Here is a 21,632-nt window from a genome sequence, read left to right as displayed (position 1 = left end):
ATAAAAATTTTCATTCAGTAATTATCATTGAATTAAAATAGAATGAATTTTGAGGATAAATAACTTCTTAGGATATAGTTAGTACCTGAAAGAAAAATTAAAGTGGGTTTACGATGCACAGAAACTTTTGGAGATCCTTTGTTTTCTGTGCATTGCAGCACAAATGAAATATCTGTCAAAATAGAAAAAAGGAAATTTTAAAACCTCTACAGTATCTAGATGATCTATTGATATATGTTTTAGAATTGATTATTTACACCACTTTTAGCAGAAAAAATTTATTTCATATACAGGTTTTCTCCTCGGCTACAACTGAGTTGTATAGAGAAAAAAATTGTTCAATGCAGTCACTTATCTGAGGGAATCAAACAGACCCTGTACAACATCTGTAATGCCACTTCCCACAATGCTGTGAGGTCAGCACTTAGCCAGTTGCTTAGTTACTTGGTAAACTCCTATGGTTATGAAGGGTCGGAGGTCATGTTCGATCAAGAGTGGCTATCCAGTATTGGAAGGTAAGAAAAGACATTACCAAAAACAGCTTTCTGTAAACTACATTTAAGCTGAAAAAGATCTTAGAAATTAATGTGATGAGGTTTTCAATTGATTTTTTGGGGGCCATAGATTTGAATGGAGAATTAATGAAAACAATATCAATTATTCTATTTAAAGAGGTATCCTTGTTTATTTATGTACTAGTAGTCTTTTGTTTACATGTATATGTTGAAATATTACAGTTTAAACAAACAAAAATAACCATGGTGATCTTTTCTCGTGAAGTTCATTTATCTACTAGTAGTCTCTAGTTTACATATATATGTTGAAATATTACAGTCTAAACAAACAAAAATAATCATAGTGATCTTTTCTCATGAAGCTCTTTGCTATTGAAGTGGATTGTAGTGCTATTACTTTATCAGAATCAGATCAAGTTATTTCTCCCCAAGTCTATTCATGCTGTTCTTTGACATATACCATCCTTGAACCTATCTTCACAAGTCAAGGGTTATCAATTTGTTACCTTGCACTTGCCCTTGACATCAGTCACCATTCAAGACATGGGTTCGAGATGGAGCATGGAGTCAATCAAAAAACGGTTTTTATAATTGGCCAAAAACAAAACTAATCACGCATAGCAACTGCAACATGGACATTGGTGTAGAATTTGTGGCCAGTTACCAGTCATCAGATACCGTTGATTGATTTTCATGAATTTATTTTCTGGGAAGAAACAATTAGATGAAGTTTTAGATGCTTTTCACTTAACTTTTCGACAATTGACGCCATTTTTAACTTTCTGTTTATGTTCTTAACCAACCTTACATCTGAAACAAGGAGTATCATTGACTGATTTAATTTGAGCATATTGCATCACCCAAATACCCAGTATAATCATTGGATGTACTGTCTTCATCATTGTTATGAAACAAGTGGAAGCTGTATGTTGTGAATAAAATTCTGTATGGTTAAAAACAATACACTACCGGTAACTGAAATTTGTTCTCTTATGGTAATAAACTTATACCTTGCATGTCACTCCAGTAATAATGAAATGATTTAACCAAAGAAAAAATAGGTTATGTATTCACCCTCACGGTGTTCATCCGAAAACAAAACTAAATTCTAAGTATAAGAATAACAAAGAACTCGTTTGTTAGGAATGCTGCTTGTTACAACCTGTAATTATACCCATCGTTTGTGAGGGTTACACTGGAATCACCTTGTCCGTCCGTCTGTTTGTCTGCAGACATCATTTGTCCAGAGGATATCTTTAACACCAATGAACAGATTTCATTGAAACTTTATGTATATCGTATATAATTAATGAAGTTGTGCACCAGATATTTTGATTGAGATATTTTAATTTTCAAGGAAGTTATGGATATTTTTCTTCCATTTCGAGGGGGTGTTGTCAGTTTCCAGAGTATATCTTGAAAATCAATGAACAGATTTGATTCAAACTTTGTGTATATATTTTATATATGTGATGAAGTTGTGCTCCTGTCATTTTTATTGAGATTCATTTACAGTCAAGGAATTTATGGATATTTTCATTTTACGGGTGTTTTTTCAACTTCATTGACTTAGTCATTTTTTAATTATTTTTTTTTTAACATTTTGTGATGATCTGTTCTTTCCCAAAGACTACTGCATTAGTTTAGGAGAGGGTTTGATGGAATCATCAGTCCATTTGTCTGTCTGTCTACCCATCTGTCTGTGGATGATTTTGTTGATAAAAGGTGTGTTGTTTTCTGGCTTATGTACACTGAATCCATGTAATATTATTCAGAAATTATACTAAACATATCTTCAATATTCTGAGTAATACACTACTGCAGAATAGAAGTCTTGCATTTACATTAATTGCTCTCACCAATCTTCATGTCAAAAGGATATGTTTATTCTTCAATAAACACAAATTCACTATTTCCCACAATCCAATGTGCCCTGCAGTGGGTATTAGTCCCGCTAGGACAGTTTTAGTTCTAACTACACAGAATATTCACATTATAGTATATATATATATATCATATAATATATAAAATATTATTATACCTCAGTATGAGAATTCTATGCAATGCGTAATCTGATTGGTCTAGACGGTCGCGTGCCAGGGATGACAAAACTTCATATCTCCCTATCATATTTACCCCTTGGACAGCCTCGTGCATTTTCCATAAATTTAACGTCAAGGTAGATGAAGTGTATTATGACGTCACAATAAGTCCGAGTCATTCTACTTTCATAGTTCGTAAGGCACAAAATATGCGGGTCTTTGATACACAGCTGAATCGCATGGTTTTGGTTGATACAATAACAAGCAAGTAAATCAGCATTCAAGGAGAATGGAAACACAAAAACTGGTTATCATATCACTGTATTTCGTTGTTTGTACCTTCTACCGTAATACGTTGACGGCGCGGTGTTACCGTTAGGATGATCTCACCTACATACAATGTATAGATGAGCGGACTCCAATTTCAAACGCACTTTTGTAGTCTTGCTTTGTTTCGGTATAATAAACAATTTATTGCATGAATGTTCGGAAGATATGAAGATTTATTCACCCAAGAAAAATCATATTCCCTTCGGGTGTTGCCCTCGGGAAATATGATTTTTCTTGGGTGAATAAATCTTCACATCTCCCTCACTATCATGCAATGAATGTATATTATTATACTTTCATGTAAAATACTCGAACCTGATTGGTCGAGAAGCATTTGAAAAAACATATTGTTACCCTCAGAGAACAAAAAACATGCGCCCCAGGGTGATAGTATCTAGCAATGGGTAACAGTACTTGACAACGGGTGATATTATAAAAAATTATCACATGCGTCAAATTTATGCGTGTACGGTTCGCCGTATATTGCTAGACGACGTCGTTTGAGCGTTTGTAATAAACGGGAGTACCCGCATCGAAATACGAAATATCGCATGACAGTGATTGATCAAATGTCAACAGACGTAAGTTTTTCTGCTTTCCAGTTTACATAACATTCAGTATGATAAAACAAATATTGCATATAGTTGAGGGTAACATTGAAATTTTCACCCCTCGAGAAACCATTGTCAACCTCGGCTACGCCTCGGTTGACAATGGTTTTCTTGGGGTGAAAATTTTCAATGTTACCCTCAAATACATGCAATATTTATATATTATTATACCTCAGTATGAGAATTCTATGCAATACGTAATCTGATTGGTCTAGACAGTCACGTGCCAGGGATGATAAAACTTCATATCTCCCTCTCAAACATCATATCTCCCTATCATATTTACCACTTGGGCAGCCTCGTGCATTTTTCATAAATTTAACGTAGAGGTGGATGAAGTGTATTGTGACGTCACAATAAGTCCAAGTCATTCTACTTTCATAGTTCGTAATGCACAAAATATGCAGGTCTCTGATACACAGCTGAATCGCATGGTTTTGGTTTATACCAAAACAAGCAAGTAAATCAGCATTCATGGAGAATGGAAATACTAAAACTGGTTATCATATCACTGTATTTCGCTGTTTGTACTTTTTAATACATTGACGGTGCAATGTTATCGTTGGGGCAATCTCAGCTACATATTACAATATTACATGTAGATGACAGGACTCCAATTTCAAATGCATTTTTGTAGTCTAGCTTGCTTTGTTTCGGTATAATAAAGAATTCATTGCATGAATGTTCAGGAGATATGAAGATTTATTCACCCAAGAAAAAATCATATTCCCCGGCCGTTGCCCTTGGGGAATATGATTTATGATACTAGATGGTTACGTTACAAGATAAGAATGGAACAAAGTTCATTTTTTATATCAATTCTGGTTTTCCAAGGAAAAATATTTAAAAATTCAGATTTTACAAAGTAGAAGTTTAAAAGTCAATCTCCAATAGAATTTGAACCCACTTACATTCTAAGATTTTCTGTCATTACCAATCTATTGTTGATAAAACCTCTTGACTACAAAAGCCTTATACCCACTGGGCATTTAAAAAACAAACAGTTTTATATAAAATGTGAATCAGGGCAGATCACTTAGACTGCTAAAACTCCTCTGCTGTGCTGTGTATCAGGTGTCCTTAACAGTCAAACATTCAGATCACTCAGACTGCTGAAACTCTTCTGTATTTCTGCTGAGCTGTGTATCAGGTGTCCTTAACAATCAAACATTTTTAAATCCCTTAGATAGAATATATTGGGGTTTGTCTTTTTGAATTTTTTGTGTCCTAAACAAGAATTCACTCAAGATTCATGACAATTGTTATTTTTTATGTTTTTCGTGGGCTGATTTATGAATTACAAGGTAGACTTCCTAAAATGCTAAATAATATGAAATGTGTAAGATTAATTTCAAATAAAGTTCTTTCAACATGATTATCCTAGTGAGTATTAAAAACTGTAACACATATAGAGAAAAAATAACAATAAGAGATTTAAATCTAGGTGAACTTTTTATGGTGATGACGTACTTTGACTTAATTGACTTATTCCTGTTCACTCCATGGGGAGCATAGGGCCGCAAATGGTGATGGCTGCAGTAGAAATATTTTTATCAATGCTTTAGAAATTGTATATTCAATGAAGTGAAAAATTAGCAGTGCAGAAATAATTTTGACCCTTGAGTGTAAGTTAATAATTGGTAGCAAAAATATAAAAACGTGTAATGCAAAAAAAAGTACAGACACTTTTATAATCAAACATTAATGCGGAGGGAAAAAAAAGATAGTTTCTCCCCTCAACAGCCCCCAGGGAGGATCGAACTCCCGACCCCTGGTTTACAAGACCAGTGCTCTAACCACTGAGCTATGGAGGCGATGTGTATCAAAGTTTAAAGTTAAGTTATATTCCTTTCAAATTTCATAATCTCTATTTCCTTCGATATAAGGAATGAAAAATAACTTTATCCATAACCTTAGACTGATGAAATATGTTCCATTAAATTTACGCTTACCTTTTTTGTCTCACGCGAATAGAATATAGCTGTTTACGTGTTGCCATGGTCAAAATCAACGGGAGACAACTCTTACCTGTGAAACAATGTTTTTGCAGGCTAAACTATATTCTTGGTGTCACTTTCTCCAGCAATGAATCAATTGCTAGGAATAAAACAAAGTTATTTGAACAAAGTAGAAAGACCCTGTTTAGTTTACTGAAGAAAACTAGAAGTTTAGCAATACATGCATGTAGGCCTATTGATATAGCTAAAACTGTTTGACAGCAATACGTGCGTGTATTGATATAGCTAAAACTGTTTGACAGCATGCATGGTACTACCATTGGTAGTACAGTATGTAGATCTAGAGAGTAAATCTTATAGCGCCTATTCTCTTAGAGAAGTGGACAGGCATCGCCTAAAGCTATATCCATGGATGTAGACTATGCATGTACACTCCTTGAAAGTGAATAAGTTGCGCCAATTTTGAGGTACCGAGCTCTTAAAAGCTATTGAAACATTCCCCCCCCCCCCCCCCCCCCCCCCCCCCCCCAATTTTACAAAATAATTTTCAGCCTGGGCTCTTTCTTTAATTGACTATGACCATTATTTGCAAATGAAATATACATTGGTTGAGTGCCCTCCCCCTATTTTTAACAGTAGTAGAATTTTAGAATTAGAATATTTATAGTCAACCAATTTGGGCCCCCAGAGCAGCAGCTAATGATGTACATTGACAAAGTCCAATATCACAGAAGCACATGACAAAGGAAAACAAAGACAGTAGTGAATAAGAATTCAAGTTCTATATAGTTGAAAGACTTCACCACTCACGTGCACCCACCCTTTCCACTCCTACAAATTGACTGGGAAGAGAAATTATTAATGCACTCATCACTTATGAACGTAGAGATCTTTAATCTTCCCTCCTTTCCGCCATGAATTAAGAAAAATGAAGTCTGGCGGGGGGCAGGTTCGCAAGTAGAAGACCCCCCCCCCCCCCCCCAGGATTTTGAATGATGCATGGGCACACACACCTTTTTAGCTCACCTGAGCTGATGTCGACTCAAGTGAGCTTTTCTGATCAAAATTTGTCTGTTGGTGTCGTAAATTTTTCACATTGTCATCATCTCAATTAGAACCACTGGGCCAGAAGAGCTGAAATTTAGGCCTACATAAAAGCTTTTTGACATAATGGAGATTCAAGTTTAATAAAATCATGGCCCTGGGGGTAAGATGGAGCCAAAATAGGGGATCAAAGTTTTACATACAATTACATAGGGAATTTTTAAAAAAAAAAAGGCTTCTTCTCAAGAACCACTGGACCAGAAAAGTTTACATTTACTTGAAAGCGTCCTGACATAGTGCAGATTCAAGTTTGTAAAAATCATGGCCCCCATTGGTAGGTTGGGGCCACAATAGGTATCAAAGTTTTGTATGTGAATATATATATATATATAGGGAAAATCTTTAATTATAGGCCAAGGTGACTCAGATGAGCAATGTGGCCCATAGGCCTCATGTACGTATTTAAGTTAATAATAAGTCATTTTATTCATATACCCTAGTTTGGGTTATTGTTTGAATTATTGTTTGAATTGAAACTTGTAGACTTGATGGAAAAGTATAGGCCTAGTCTAGCCTAATAAAAGAGAGAAAATTAAGTAAACAAAAGTGCACCATAGCTTGCATCAGCTTATATGTTACATTATTCAGAACACTCACAAAATAATTACCATAGTCTATCAAAAGATTGGAAAATGATGAAAGAGGAATTAAAGGTATATCATAGAAATTTTCATTAATATAAAACAATTTCCACAGGTTTCTGAAGGTCCATCCATCAATGCCAGATGATGAATCTCTACTGCAAGAAGTTCTTGGTTTTATCAGTATGGCTCTGAGGTTAACCAGTGACGTGTCGGAGGGCACCCTCCAGGCCCTGGGGGAGGCTCTATATCAGCCAACAGGACCTCTGATTGGCCTGTCCCATAGGACATCAGTCAGAGGAGAGACCAGGGATGTCCCAGAAAATGTTAACATTAAAAGGTGTGTCTTCGTAAATATCATGTGGTTTGTTCAAAAGATCAAGGGGCTTGATGTGCTGATTTTGTAAAAACAGAATCCTGCAGAAAAACCAAACTTACAAAGTTAAAAAAACATTTAAAATTTTAGTTCAATAATCCATCAAGGTGAGGTAAATCATGAATTACATCTTTCAAAAAGGTGAAATCCTCTTATAGACTCTAGAAATATAGGTTCAATCTTATATTTGATTGTTGATTCTTCTAATAATATATCTTAATAACAAATAAAAATGATAAAATAAGTATGTTGATGTGGTATAAATAGAAAAAAATTATCAATCGGCACACATATACCTGTTGTCACCTTCAGAAAATTTCAATTTTTCTTATTCAACATTATCAAAATTTCACAAAAACTGATTAAAACAATGTAATAGTATTCATTAACAATTTCATGAAACTGTTTCTTTAAAAAATGTACAAAGTGTTTGTGAAAGATGGAGGAAATCTATCGCATATAATGAACTTGATAAATAATTGAATGAAAACAGAGTTATTACCCTTGGATTCAAAATTTTGAAACTTATAATTGATTATTCATTTATAACTTAGACTTTTGAAATATGTTATGGTTAACAATAACTATTGAAAAAGATTCCAACAAAATTTATATTCCTGACATCTTATTAAAACATTGACTTTGCGAAGTCTTATGATGTCACAGGAGGGTGGAACTACGTTAAGACAGAATTTTACAGTCTACCTTGTATCTGTCTGAAGTTAAAAGGTCCAATGTGGATTCCAGGTGGGATCTGTTTGAATTTCAAGTGATGTGTTATATTGACTGATCAGACGTTAAATAACTGATTTATTACCTAATAACCATGTACATATGAGTAGTGCTTTCATTTTGTCAAGGAAAGTTACTAAATCTATTATGCGTTCAAATAGTTTGTTTAAAACTAGTGGATTTTAAATATATAATATTATGATAGATTGCATGAGTATAACTTGGCAATCAATATAGAGTGGACTTTCTATCCTTTCTAAACATGGTAACTTCTTGAAATCGGAGGAAATAATATTTTTACTAATGCAGTATGCCATCAACACATTTAATGACATTTTGACTGAATTCTTTGTATACAGTAAAAAAGATGTTTACAGTGAAGTGCTAAATGTAAATCGTTGTATCCAATGAGTTCATGATATGATTTAAAACAACAGGGAATGAAAATCACTTTGCTGTAAGTGTGAATTCATAATAAGTGTGCCTGTGTTAATCATGTTGGACTGTATTCACACTTTGTGTATTTTATACAATAAATAACCCCACTGCTAATTATAACATGCTAATTCCCATGTGCTTCAAAGATGCATTGCTTCAAATTCAAGATCAAATTTTATTTCTCTCATGGTAGATAATGTTGGATATTGTTTATCCAGAAATACGTTATTTTACATGGTACATTTTTATATTAGACTTCAGATAAGAATATCCATTTCTAGTCTATAATTTATGATATGCTTCTGTTTCAACAGGACCCTGGACAATTTCTAGTCTATAATTTATAATATGCTTCTGTTTCAACAGGACCCTGGACAATTTCTAGTCTATAATTTATAATATGCTTCTGTTTCAACAGGACCCTGGACAATTTCGAGTCTGTAATTTATAATATGCTTCTGTTTCAACAGGACCCTGGACAATTTCTAGTCTATAATTTATAATATGCTTCTGTTTCAACAGGACCCTGGACAATTTCTAGTCTATAATTTATAATATGCTTCTGTTTCAACAGGACCCCGGACAATTTCGAGTCTGTAATTTATAATATGCTTCTGTTTTAACAGGACCCTGGACAATTTCGAGTCTATAATTTATAATATGCTTCTGTTTCAACAGGACCCTGGACAAAGAGCTGTTGTCCTTCATCTCTAACTACAACTGTAAACTCCCCTACGTCCTGTGCAGAAGGTACAGTTTTAATGTCATACTCAAAGTAAAGACTGCTGACAAGTGTGTCTCAATATTGCATTGCACATTTTCTTTTGTAAGCATACAAGTCTATATATCCACATCATTATAGTAGTGTTTTTATCCCACCACCCCACCCCCCCAAAAAAGAAAGGAAGTGGAGAGAATATTGCTTTGCACATGTTGGTGGGTATGTTGGTACACAATACTGTCTGAATGTTTTAGTCTTTGAACTCTGTAGACAGGGTGGTCTCTTGATATTAGTAGATGTTACTGTGTGCCTGACTGATAACTACTAGAGAACCCCTGACTTCCCAGTAGTTATCAGTCAGACTAGTAGATGTTACTGTGTGCCTGACTAATAACTACTAGAGAACCCTTGACCTACCCAGTAGTTATCGCACTATGTGTACAAATTAATCCTTACCAATAGGTGACTCGTACTGGTTTTTAGGTCATAACTTTTTTTTTCATACATTAATTTTGATTTGAGTAAAGGAAGCATATATGTCTTACAAATACTGGTTCTTTTGTGTTATAGACTAAAGTTTCAGCAGCTTCGAGGGGACCTTTGTCATCAGTTACTGCAGCGCCTAAATGTCACAGATGCCCCTCATTTCTATAATCTGGCTTCACTTGAGGGAACTCTTCTGTGTCTCATGCACATCACTGCCAGGTATTGTACTGCTTTAGACAAGTTTGATATACCATATTGATAATTCTCATACCAGATGAACCTGTTTGTTAATAAAGAATTCTACTGGGGGAAAAAATGATTCAGTAACAGGAGATGTATACAGGTATACAGATGTATTCACGTGGGAGTAAGTCACTGTAAAGAAAAAAGGAGCAAAATGGGAGGAACAAAATCACATTTATCTTATATTGACATGTTCACTAGAACTGAGAATTATGAAATGTTTAAATGGTGTTACTTAAAAGTTTCTTGCTTACCTGAGCTATAAGCTTAGGTGAGCTTTCGATCACATGTTGTCTGTAGTCCGTCCATTTGTAAACTTGCCAATCTTTTGCATGGTAACATGGTGCATGGCTTCATGACATCATAGTCCAAAACATTACTTTTTTCAATGCTGAAATTCCCCACATGAGGTGAATAATGCTGGAATTCCCTACTTGAGGTGCATAATGCCGGAATTCCTTACTTGAGGTGCATTATGCCTGAATTCCCTACATGAGGTGCATAATGCCGGAATTCCCTACATGAGGTGCATAATGCCGGAATTCCCTACATGAGGTGCATAATGCCGGAATTCCCTATATGAGGTGCATAATGCCAGAATTCCCTACATGAGGTGCATAATGCCTGAATTCCCTATATGAGGTGCATAATGCAGGAATTCCCTACTTGAGGTGCATATTGCAGGAATTCCCTACATGAGGTACATAATGCCGGAATTCCCTACTTGAGGTACATAATGCAGGAATTCCCTACATGAAGTGCATAATACTGGAATTCCCGACGTGAGGTGCATAATGCAGGAATTCCCTACATGAGGTGCATAATGCAGGATTTCCCTATATGAGGTGCATATATGGTGCACTGTAGAATACTAAGCTGCTAGAACAAAAGATGCAAAATGGCTACAAGCTCCTCCCACAGAAGATTCTGTAGTCACTTCCAAGCTCCTCCCACAGAAGATTCTGTAGTCACTAGCAAGCTCCTCCCACAGAAGATTGTGTAGTCACTACCAAGCTCCTCCCAGAGAAAAATCTGTAGTCACTACCAAGCTCCTCCCACAGAAGATTCTGTAGTCACTAGCAAGCTCCTCCCACAGAAATGTGTAGTCACTAGCAAGCTCCTCCCACAGAAATGTTTAGTCACTACCAAGCTCCTCCCACAGAAGATTCTTTAGTCACTGGCAAGCTCCTCCCACAGAAATGTGTAGTCACTACCAAGCTCCTCCCACAGAAATGTTTAGTCACTACCAAGCTCCTCCCACAGAAATGTTGTAGTCACTACCAAGCTCCTCCCACAGAGGGAACTGTTCTAACTATCAATGACTTGTGGTTTATTAGATGAAGTACAAGTGACATAATGAAGGAGTGATATTACAAATTGACTTTGAAAAAACCCTTGAATGTACCATTATATAATCAATGTTTTTCTTTAAACAAATATCCACGTAAATTTTATATGATGTGATATATTTTTCTGATATTTTTACAGACCGGGATGGAGCACAGAGAGCACAGAACTGGAGTGTGGTACACTGTGTAATCAACTACTGGGCTGTCTGTTAGAGGTACACCTGAAATTGTTCACACTCGGTGCTAATCTACAGAAATAATCGGTGTTAAAAATCAAGGATTTAATGGTAATTTTGATGTCTTTTGAAACAGGTTGTGTCGGCTTTCCACATCGGGCGCGGAGGGACATCCATGTCCTACATGGGGAAGGGGGTCACGAAGGCAGCCACCCTGTGTCTCCGACATCTAGCTTATGAAATGTCCACAGCAGTTGGAAACAAGGTTCGTCTTAAAGCTATATTAGTTCTATTTTGTTGTAAAAATGTGCTGCTATGATAGTTTTTGTATGTAACTTTAAATCATAATCATTAATAAAATCAAAACTAAGTTTAAGATTTTATCAAAATAAAGATTTTGGTTCTATTGAATATATAGCATTATATAGAAATCAATTTTTGTACGGGAATACAATAATGTAATTTTTGCTTCATTTAGAGCCTCTGAATAGATATCAATAATAAAAGTTTATAAACCTGATTTTTTTCTTTCATTGAAATTTACAACAAGCATTTTTGACACCAAAATGACAGCTGATATCGCTTTAAAAGCTGGATTTCATTTTTATGCTATATTGACAATTTCAATCACTTAGAAACTGATCTAAATAGGATCAAGAGCATGCTATAATAATTACAAATGATTAAAAATAATATTTTATAAAATACATGTAGTTAGCAAATGTTTGGTATGATATGCAAAATTTCATTTATATGTATATATGAGTTTAATACAAAGTTTTAAAACTGTATACAGAAATGGGCTGAGCAGTGGATGTATGTGCAGCAGAGGGCGGATGGACAGAACAGCACAGAGAGAGAGGGAGAGCATGGCCTTGACTGGTTACTGACCCTATGGTTTTACAGGGATCCTGAGGTTAAAAAAAAAAAAAAGTTGATATCTTGTATTTTATTTCAGTACAGAAGAATATCATAAGATCATTTTAAAAAAAGAGTGGACACTTTTTTTTGTTTAAAAGGTGACTTTGATTTTGAATGTGATATTTTACTAGGTGAGAGTCGCTGGATTGGGAATTGGAGTAGCCTTGACCTCAACAGAGATTGGAAGGACAGTGGTGACTTCAAATTGTAAACACATTCCAGGTGGTGTCTGGGGCATGGCCTTCAGTATTCTCCTGGACCAATTAGAATGCAGCATGGTTCGCCAACAGGCAGCATTGCTGTTGGTCAATATGACATCACAATCCATGCCATGTGAAAGTGTGGAATTGGAACAGAATTTGTGGCAGGGACCCATAGTCACAGATACCGAGTCCAAGGTTCCATTTTTTTCTCAGTTATTTCTGGCAGATAAGGAATTGGATTTCTTTGATTTTTGTTTGGCTGAGACTTGTTAAAAGTTTGCTAGAACAATTGCAGATGAATTCCAATTGATAACCGGAGTCTTGTGTATTGTAGGTGTCTCTCGTAGGACTGACAGCACTCTTGGCGTTACTCCACCACAGTCATTTCTATCAAGAGATGCTGATGGTGTTCACCAACTTCTATGCTCAGCCAGTCATACAGCAGATCTCGGCTGCAGAGGTGATGCTGTCATCACAACTGTCCTCCGCTAGCTCAGAATCTACCATGTCTACTACAGGTACATGTAAGATTAGCATAAAAGTTACCAATCCAACAAGTGGTCTCTTACTGTCTGTCTCCAGGTCCATTACATAAAAGTTACCAATCCAACAAGTGGTCTCTTACTGTCTGTCTCCAGGTCCATAGATAACACTTGCTGTGCATGCATTTCATGTGGAGACAGGTGGTCTCTAAGTCTGATTTTCTTACTACAGATGCCTAATTAAAATATGCAAAAGTTCTTTCTATGACTAATCTTTTGTTCGTATATAATCAGCAACATTTAGTCTTATTGAGATTTATGTTTTCTTTTTTCAGCTGATTTGACTTCAGTCAGTCAGCAGGTAAGTTTTATATTAATAAAAACAATCTTGACATCGTTTTCTTAAATCCTGAATGTTTCCTTCACTTATGAACCAATATCTTTAGGGTCAGCAATTCTGGAGCCGAGGAGGAACAGATGCTTGGGGGAGTTTGAAAGCAAGCACAAGGAATGTCCAGACTGGTATGTAATATACTATCCTACAATTTCTCTGTATCAATGATATCAGAGAAAAGATTTCTATATCTTATTGCATGATTGTAGTGCAACAGGCAGACAGTTCTGGCAGTACTCTGATGGCTGGGGATGGAGGAAGTGACATCATTAGTGTAGCCACACCCTCACTAGTGGCCTCCATTTCGCAACTATTACGCAACCTGGTCATTCTAGCACCTCAAGACACATTCACTTGTCTCAAACAAGACTCCTTTGTGCAAATCCTGACAAAGTAAGCAAAGCTACAAATCTCTTTATATTTGTTGTCGGTTCCTTTTTATTTGCGTGCACACTAGTGGGCCCCCTTCCAGGTATCTGGCTAGCTGCACGCATGGCAGATCTCCATTTTTTCCAGCCATGAGGGTCGGCAGTAGAGAGCTTCCATTCTCTTCGATCTTTCTCCATTACTTTTCTTGAGAATTGCAATCAATGTAATGCTGTAGTCCAACCAATATACAACCTTAAAAAAAATTCTGTATTTGAAAAGTTGAGAGATGATGCTTGTAAGGGATGTTTTAGTGTTCAGTCCCTGTGTCAGTCCCACAGTGGATATTTAGCAAATCATTTTGTTGATCCCTTTCTATATCATCAGAGATGCTTAATTGTTTAAAATTTCTAATTTGTTTCCACTTTTCAGTATGGTGGACACCAACTTATTGGAGGCGTACATGTTGGAGATGGAGGGGAACGTTAACTATGATCAGTACGAGGTGGTGTTTGGGGACCTCCTGGAGATGTACCGGTCCGTGATCTCACTCCTCACGGCCTGTGTTGTATATGACACTCCCACTAGACAGGAAATCCTCGCAAACAAAGACTTCATCATATCTGCCCTAGCTCTGATGACTATTAGATTCCAAGGTAGCTCTATTAATGATGTTACCCTGATTTTGTGACACATTTGATCACTTTGTTCAGCATTTGTTAAGGTGGAGTCAGAGTTTTATACCAATGGTGATCATCATAGTGAGATGCAACACCTGCTAAGTTAAAAGGTCACATTTAAGGTCAAAAGTACTGATGCTGACATAAATTAGATACTGTAGATCCAAAAATATACTTGAAGAATTCATTATCATGTAATTTCGCAAAAAGCATCACTCACTAAATAAAATTACTCATTTTTATTTTTCTGTTACTAAAATACATGTAAAACTGTTTATCAACGGACCACTCACCTATTCATGTATACATGTAAAACTGTTTATCAACGGACCACTCACCTATTCATGTATACATGTAAAACTGTTTATCAACGGACCACTCACCTATTCATGTATACATGTAAAACTGTTTATCAACGGACCACTCACCTATTCATGTATACATGTAAAACTGTTTATCAACAGACCATTCACATATTCATATTCTCATGATTTGAAGTCTACGAGTCATTTCTCGATATCAAGTACTCACGTAAAATTAGGAATCTACAGTATTGGAAATTCTGTGACCTAGAAATTGATATTGAAATTGATATTATTGTTCCTTTTAAGGCATTTTAGTATGTACCTGTTGTGTAAATTTTAAAATTGAATTTAAAAAGTTTTGTTTTTAAAACTTGGTGAAAGAGTTACGCGATATTATTGTGAATTTATATGTCACATATTGATGGATCTGTACTGTTTTTATCAGGTTCATCAGATGTGGAATCAAAGCTTCAGGAACTGTGGGGGGCAGTTTTGTCTTTCTTTGTCATAAACTTACAACTCCAAGGAGCTTCAACTCTTGCAGTGGTGACAGAATCCATACCCAAAATATGGGGCTCTTTTTCTGGTTTGTGTTCCCATACAATGTAGATGGTAAAAATGTAATGATTGACATAAAGTCCTGCAATTTACAGATGAAGTTTCTTTCAAAAGTTCTCTGGCACCATCTTTGTGGTATTACTAGTGTAACTGCACAGTAATAAAGAGTATGCTGGGTTATCAATCAAAACTTGTACATAATGATTATGTGTTTGATTTGACAGATGTTATATAATTTTCTATACATGTATTTAGACTGAAGAAAGTTGGAATTTTTCATTATTAAAAGTTTTGTAAATGGTTTGTCAATACATCTAGCCAATTTTACCTTTCAGAAAATATGTGTAACATCATTACAAAGCGACTGGACTATGATCATGAGTTATTCTCCAAATGTCTGCAGTTTCTCTCCATATTGTTCAGTGAAGAGGGAAAACTTCAGGGGAGACAACCTGATCTCTCTGTCTGTTCAATCAGAGAGCTTCTGGATTCTGGCACAGGTGATCATTGGTTCTACGTCCAATTTCATTCACATAATGATTAAAATATTATTTATGTGTATGTTAATATGTTGTATTAAATATATTACATTTTTAAAGAAAAAGAAAATCCCCATTTTGTGCTTTGTAGGAAATGATGAGAAATGTGAAAATAGTCCTGGCTACCATCTGTGTAAGTCCCTCATACCAGTGTATGAGCAGTCAGTAGTACGCTCCTCTGATCACCGAAGCATGGAGAGGCTTCATGCTGCATCAGCGCTTAGAAACCTCCTGGCTGTCAGTCAAAGTGCCAAATCTGTTGCTTTGGAAAGTAAGACATCAGGATATTAATATTCTCTTTATTTTTTTTTACATTAAAAATTTAACAATTCAAATGCTCTTCGTTTGCCTGCCTATCAAAAGATGTTTTCTGTTATTTTCTGTTTGCTGACAGAGGACAAATAAGAAATGAAACAAGTGGTTTTACTTTTTTTTGGAGTGAAATTGTTACCTTTTCAGTTGGCTTTGTGGAGACCACAATAGAAAATATCAAACAGCTGCATTCCAAAATGAATCTTGAAGCCCTGCAATTGGGAAAATCTACTGCAAAAAAGAAAGAAGACTCACTAGTCCAGGACCTCATCATCACATTTGATGTTCTGAGAAATCTCCTGTTTATGAATGAAGATGCCAAAGTGAGTAGTGATTTGTTACTGTTACATTTACTCAAGCCATTTCAGAGAAACATCTTTCAAACCCTAAATGTTATCCATAATCAATTTGCAGATGAAATCGTAAATTGATAATTTAAGATGTTCTTTAAAATCTTGTACCTTAAAAAATCTTTACAATTCCTAATATTTTGTACTTTGTGCCTAATCATCTTGCTAGTTTTTTTGTTTTTGTAAATTTCAGATGGCTTGCTACCATTCATGTCTGCCTAGTGTAATTCACAAAATTTGGCCGTGGTGTCAAATGGAGCCACAACTAATGCTTTCTACCGTTTCACTGTTATCTACTTATGCTGCCAAATGTCTTACTGGTATGGTTAAATCACAGTATAGAAGTAGCAGTCTCTGAGAGACAAGTACATGATAAATTGTCGTGATGGCTTTTAATGTTTCATTTTGGAGAGAGAGAGATGATTGTACTGTAGAAATCCCTTTGGTGGTTTTAAACAATTATTGGAGTAAGATAGCGAGTAATATCATGAAAATTAAACAATTTGTAATTGTAATCATTTTAATTTTTCAGCCACAAGTTCTTTGGCATACACCTCTCCATCCTCTACATCCACCACACAAAATGTGAGATCCACCTCCCAGCAGTTGGGCACTAACTCCATCATCCACTGTCTTCTGAAGTTGGCAGGCAAAGAGGGCATCAGAGAGCCACTATTGAAGGCTTTGTATGGACTATTGGCCACACTCTGTCTGTCATCTGAGTGCAGAAATATCATGTTCAAGGTAGGACAGAACAGTGAAGAGTCTCTTAATGTCAAGACGCAAATTAAGTATTTTCTCGTTATTTAGAGAATTGGGATTTTACAAATTGTGAAGGTAATACATACATGTAGTAAATTCAGAGAAGTAAAGACCTGCATGTACACGTAGTTCTGTGTGATGTCACATGTTGTACACGTAGTTCTGTGTGATGTCACATGTTGTACACGTAGTTCTGTGTGATGTCACATGGTGTACACGTAGTTCTGTGTGATGTCACATGGTGTACACGTAGTTCTGTGTGATGTCACATGTTGTACACGTAGTTCTGTGTGATGTCACATGTTGCCATGCGTACTCACTAGTTGGGTTTTGTTTTGTCAGTGCTAAACAAACACAGAAATACAGTTTTACCAATGTTCAGTGGTGAAGATTGAACGGAAAAGTTAATAGTTTACCATAAAAGAAACTGTACCAAACCTGGTAGTAGTTAGGGAAACTGTACCAAACCATGTCCTTGTAGTAGATAGGGAAACTGTACCAAACCATGTCCTTGTAGTAGATAGGGAAACTGTACCAAACCATGTCCTGGTAGTAGATAGGGAAACTTGCACATCATGGTTTGTTTTTTAGAGCAACTTCTTCAAAGAATTTACGGAGCTAAATCCAAAGAAAAAGAAGAAAAATAAACAGCATAAGAACCTAGAAACCTACTGGTTGGAACTGATGGTCAATCTGTCTTTCTCCACTGAGGGCCAGCAAATGATTCTGAAAACTGGGGGTATGTATATTTATATTACCATAATGAAGTGCAATCATGACTTTCATAGTATTAAAGCAGAGCTCAAGAATGTGGACCCCAATAAATTACAAAAAAGGAGATTTTATGATCTATTTTCTTTTACTCATATGACTCCCCAATATCACTACTGTAATTTATGAAATGAAATAAATTGAAAGTTTGTATTCATGAAGAGTGAAGCTGGTGTTTGCACCATGTTTTCTCAAATCTCCCTAGAAAATAGATATTGGTCACATTTTCACTGCCTTTATACACGAATAAGTACATAGCTATCTGATTATCTCCAAAAATGGTCAACATTTATATTAGGTTGAATCTCAACACAGAGGTCTTCTATATGGTATTTGGGTGTTATATTTGTATTGACCACACTATGACCTGCTAAATGACTTTATGATTTAATACATGATTTCTAACCCTAATCCTTTCAGACTCAGTGGACCTGTTGCTGGACTTTGTGGACTGTGGGAATGGAGTCACATTGGAATACTCAGTGCTGATCATCAGGAACATGTGCTGTCACTGCAGTAGCAAACCAAAACTATTGGCAAACGGTAAATAACCAAGATTTCATCCTCCTGACATAACCTAACGATAAGTTCTTTCTGTGTGATTTTTGTGTATTGTATACTGTGTACTTATCCTAAGGATTAGTTCTATGTGATTTTTGTGTATTGTATACTGTGTACTTATCCTAAGGATTAGTTCTATGTGATTTTTGTGTATTGTATACTGTGTCTTTTAAATTGTAGACAAACTTTTGCCTCTCCTTCTGTCATGCTTGAACAAGGATTCTGTAAAGGTTCAGACAATAGCAGCCTCAGCTTTTCTGGGCCTCGTGTTTAATAACCAAAAGGTGAGTTTAGAATGAAGGATATGTGTACATCAAACAAAGATAAACTGATGGGTATATTATCCATTTAGAGGGGAGTGGAGTGTTATGTTGTAATTGTCCAGAGTGTATCTTTTAAAATAACTTTACAAGTTATCCTCAATGAGCACAAATTCACCATTTCCCACCATCCAATGTGCCCTGGGGGTGGGGGTTCTTAGTCCCACCAGGACAGTTCTAAGTCATACTATTAAAGTTTATTTCTCTCAATGCTTGTGTACTGCAATTTTAGAATTATAGACACACATGTAATCAGAATTACATTAAATATTTGGTTTACTTTGACTATCCATGTTTTAATGCATTTGGTGATTAATATAGACATTGCATTGGGAGTATTATTTTGAATATTGGCATAAATTTCTATGACCCGACTTTATCAATTGTTGATCCAGTTCATTCACTGTATTTGATATTTTAGAATATGAATAACATGCTTACACACTTCTTCATTCTTTCAGGCAAAAGTCATGATGAAAAACGCAAATCTATTACCTAAACTTCAAGAAACTTTATCCAATCTCAACAATATGCGAATGACACCAGAAAAATGTGTGCAAGATTTGATGTCGGTCGTTTTAGCTGTATCAGAGTGAATCTGAAGTAGTTGTACATGTAAACTTTAATGGCTGATTAGTAGTTAAAGCAACAGTGCTTCAATGACAATTACTTTTAGTTTCCAGTATTTTGTACATGTATTGGTAATATAGGTACTCTGAAGTAAAAGTTTGACTGTGATATCATTTTATACATCCATTATAGTGAATATGCTTGGACTCAATAAATTTAAACAAAATCTTAAACAACTATGGGTTTTTTCTCCCCAAATCAATTCTGTGATGTTTCAAATGTTATATTTCCAACAATGCGGAACTAAGGGGACAGCCAATTACATTCTCAAACATTAAACATGGAAATGCCATGTTGTCACCCATTGGCAAGCTCCTTTATCAACGGACCAAAAAAAAATTCATATATTAAACTTAAAAATGGTAAAACGATATGTATTGGTCCTGTTGTTTGGAGAAGTCTTAGTCACGGCTACCCATGTTCTAAATCATAATGTAACGGTTATGCAAGAAAATTCGTTTGAAGTGTTTCCGGTTATGAGTTAAAAGAGAACAACACGCCGTTTCGACAGGTAGGTTGATCTGAGTTTTTCTTGTTTATGATAATTTAACCATTGTTGACGAAAACCGGGGAATGTAGTCAGCTGTAGAAATGATTAAAGTACACGAAATAACCACAATTACCCATATCTAAAGCGGCAAGACGACACGAGATGATTTTCCGAGAGGAAAAAGGGGTCGAATTTTGAATATTTCTCACGATTCTCGATTGTCAGGGTCAATATCGGCTCAATCAACTAACCAGTCGAAATAAGTTGACCACTCTAGGGACGATTTGTGCAAGTTAAAATTAAAATATTCTACTTTTTTGATGTTGGTGTTTGTATTTTGCCAAAATTTCTATCCAAACGGGTCAGGTAATGCTTTAGGGGATAAGTTATGATTTAATGAATTGGATGTGATTTAGAGGAAAAGTTGGTTAATACACACCCGCTGCATCTTTTGTTATTACAAAAGGGAAGCAACGTGTAGTGTCCAATTTTTTGCTATTTTCAATGATCTGGTTTATCAAGAAACCAGCCGTCACGCGACTAGGATTAAGTTTATATTACTCGGTACCGGAAACATTTGAAAACCAAGTAGTATTTCATGTAACACTGCGTCTGTATTTATTAAGCAAACTTTTTGTGTGCGGAGAACACTGTTTGTCAATTATTTCTTAGACCCATTTTCTACAAAAAAAACACAGGCACCTGAAGTATGGATATTACTACCCCCTCCCCCCCCCTTTATGATATTTTTTTTGGTGGCAATTTCTCTTATTATACCACAGGCACTTGTTTCATACACGAGTCCCCCCTACTTAATAATACCACGGCCACAGGCACTTGCTTCATGCATACATGAGTCCCCCCTCCTTAATAATACCACAGGCACTTGTTTCATACACAAGTCCCCCTCCTTAATAAGGAGGGGGGACTCATGATGTATGAAACAAGTGCCTGTGGTATTATTAAGGAGGGGGGACTCATGTATGAAACAAGTGGCTGTATTTTATTATACCGGTAGAAGGCCAATCTCTAAAGCTTACAGAAAGTGTGAAACGATAACATAAATCGAGAGGGATGAGATAGACAGGAAATTCACACATTTCAGAGAAATTATTGGACCCCCCCCCCCAAAAAAAATATCAAGGGGGGGGGGTTAGTAATACATGCAAAAATACAAGTACTGATACTATACTAAAGTTTTTTCCACAGCTAACTTCAGCTGTTCCTATGCAAAGATTCATCGAGTGTTTTCATTTCCATCCCAATACAACATACACTATTCATTGTATTATTTTGTATTTTACAGATGGAAAGAACTCAGCACAG

General features: G+C 35.8%; 1 protein-coding gene and 1 non-coding gene across 3 annotated transcripts in view; one reads left to right on the top strand and one right to left on the bottom strand.

Moving 5' to 3' along the window:
• LOC125666609 (rotatin-like) overlaps positions 1 to 19,989 on the top strand; it is a 34,261-nt gene extending 14,272 nt beyond the window's left edge. For both annotated transcript variants that reach the window (XM_056153257.1, XM_056153256.1), the window contains exons 23-45: positions 294 to 515; positions 7,257 to 7,481; positions 9,366 to 9,437; positions 9,979 to 10,113; positions 11,626 to 11,701; positions 11,799 to 11,927; positions 12,459 to 12,578; positions 12,715 to 12,981; positions 13,121 to 13,304; positions 13,604 to 13,629; positions 13,715 to 13,790; positions 13,872 to 14,055; positions 14,461 to 14,684; positions 15,459 to 15,599; positions 15,907 to 16,071; positions 16,202 to 16,381; positions 16,570 to 16,745; positions 16,966 to 17,092; positions 17,305 to 17,516; positions 18,126 to 18,273; positions 18,726 to 18,848; positions 19,047 to 19,150; positions 19,648 to 19,989. In XM_056153257.1, coding sequence (XP_056009232.1) covers positions 294 to 515; positions 7,257 to 7,481; positions 9,366 to 9,437; positions 9,979 to 10,113; positions 11,626 to 11,701; positions 11,799 to 11,927; positions 12,459 to 12,578; positions 12,715 to 12,981; positions 13,121 to 13,304; positions 13,604 to 13,629; positions 13,715 to 13,790; positions 13,872 to 14,055; positions 14,461 to 14,684; positions 15,459 to 15,599; positions 15,907 to 16,071; positions 16,202 to 16,381; positions 16,570 to 16,745; positions 16,966 to 17,092; positions 17,305 to 17,516; positions 18,126 to 18,273; positions 18,726 to 18,848; positions 19,047 to 19,150; positions 19,648 to 19,782 — 3,451 coding nt within the window. In that variant the 3' untranslated portion in view covers positions 19,783 to 19,989. The remainder of the gene's footprint in view (positions 1 to 293; positions 516 to 7,256; positions 7,482 to 9,365; positions 9,438 to 9,978; positions 10,114 to 11,625; positions 11,702 to 11,798; positions 11,928 to 12,458; positions 12,579 to 12,714; positions 12,982 to 13,120; positions 13,305 to 13,603; positions 13,630 to 13,714; positions 13,791 to 13,871; positions 14,056 to 14,460; positions 14,685 to 15,458; positions 15,600 to 15,906; positions 16,072 to 16,201; positions 16,382 to 16,569; positions 16,746 to 16,965; positions 17,093 to 17,304; positions 17,517 to 18,125; positions 18,274 to 18,725; positions 18,849 to 19,046; positions 19,151 to 19,647) is intronic.
• Trnat-ugu (transfer RNA threonine (anticodon UGU)) lies at positions 5,240 to 5,312 on the bottom strand. The gene has a single exon. It is a non-coding gene; the product is annotated as a tRNA-Thr (tRNA).
• Positions 19,990 to 21,632: the final 1,643 nt, after the last annotated feature.

The sequence above is a fragment of the Ostrea edulis genome, chromosome 1 (genome assembly GCF_947568905.1).
Source record: "Ostrea edulis chromosome 1, xbOstEdul1.1, whole genome shotgun sequence".
Lineage (NCBI taxonomy): Eukaryota > Metazoa > Mollusca > Bivalvia > Ostreida > Ostreidae > Ostrea > Ostrea edulis.
This window is presented reverse-complemented; position numbering and strand designations above follow the sequence as displayed.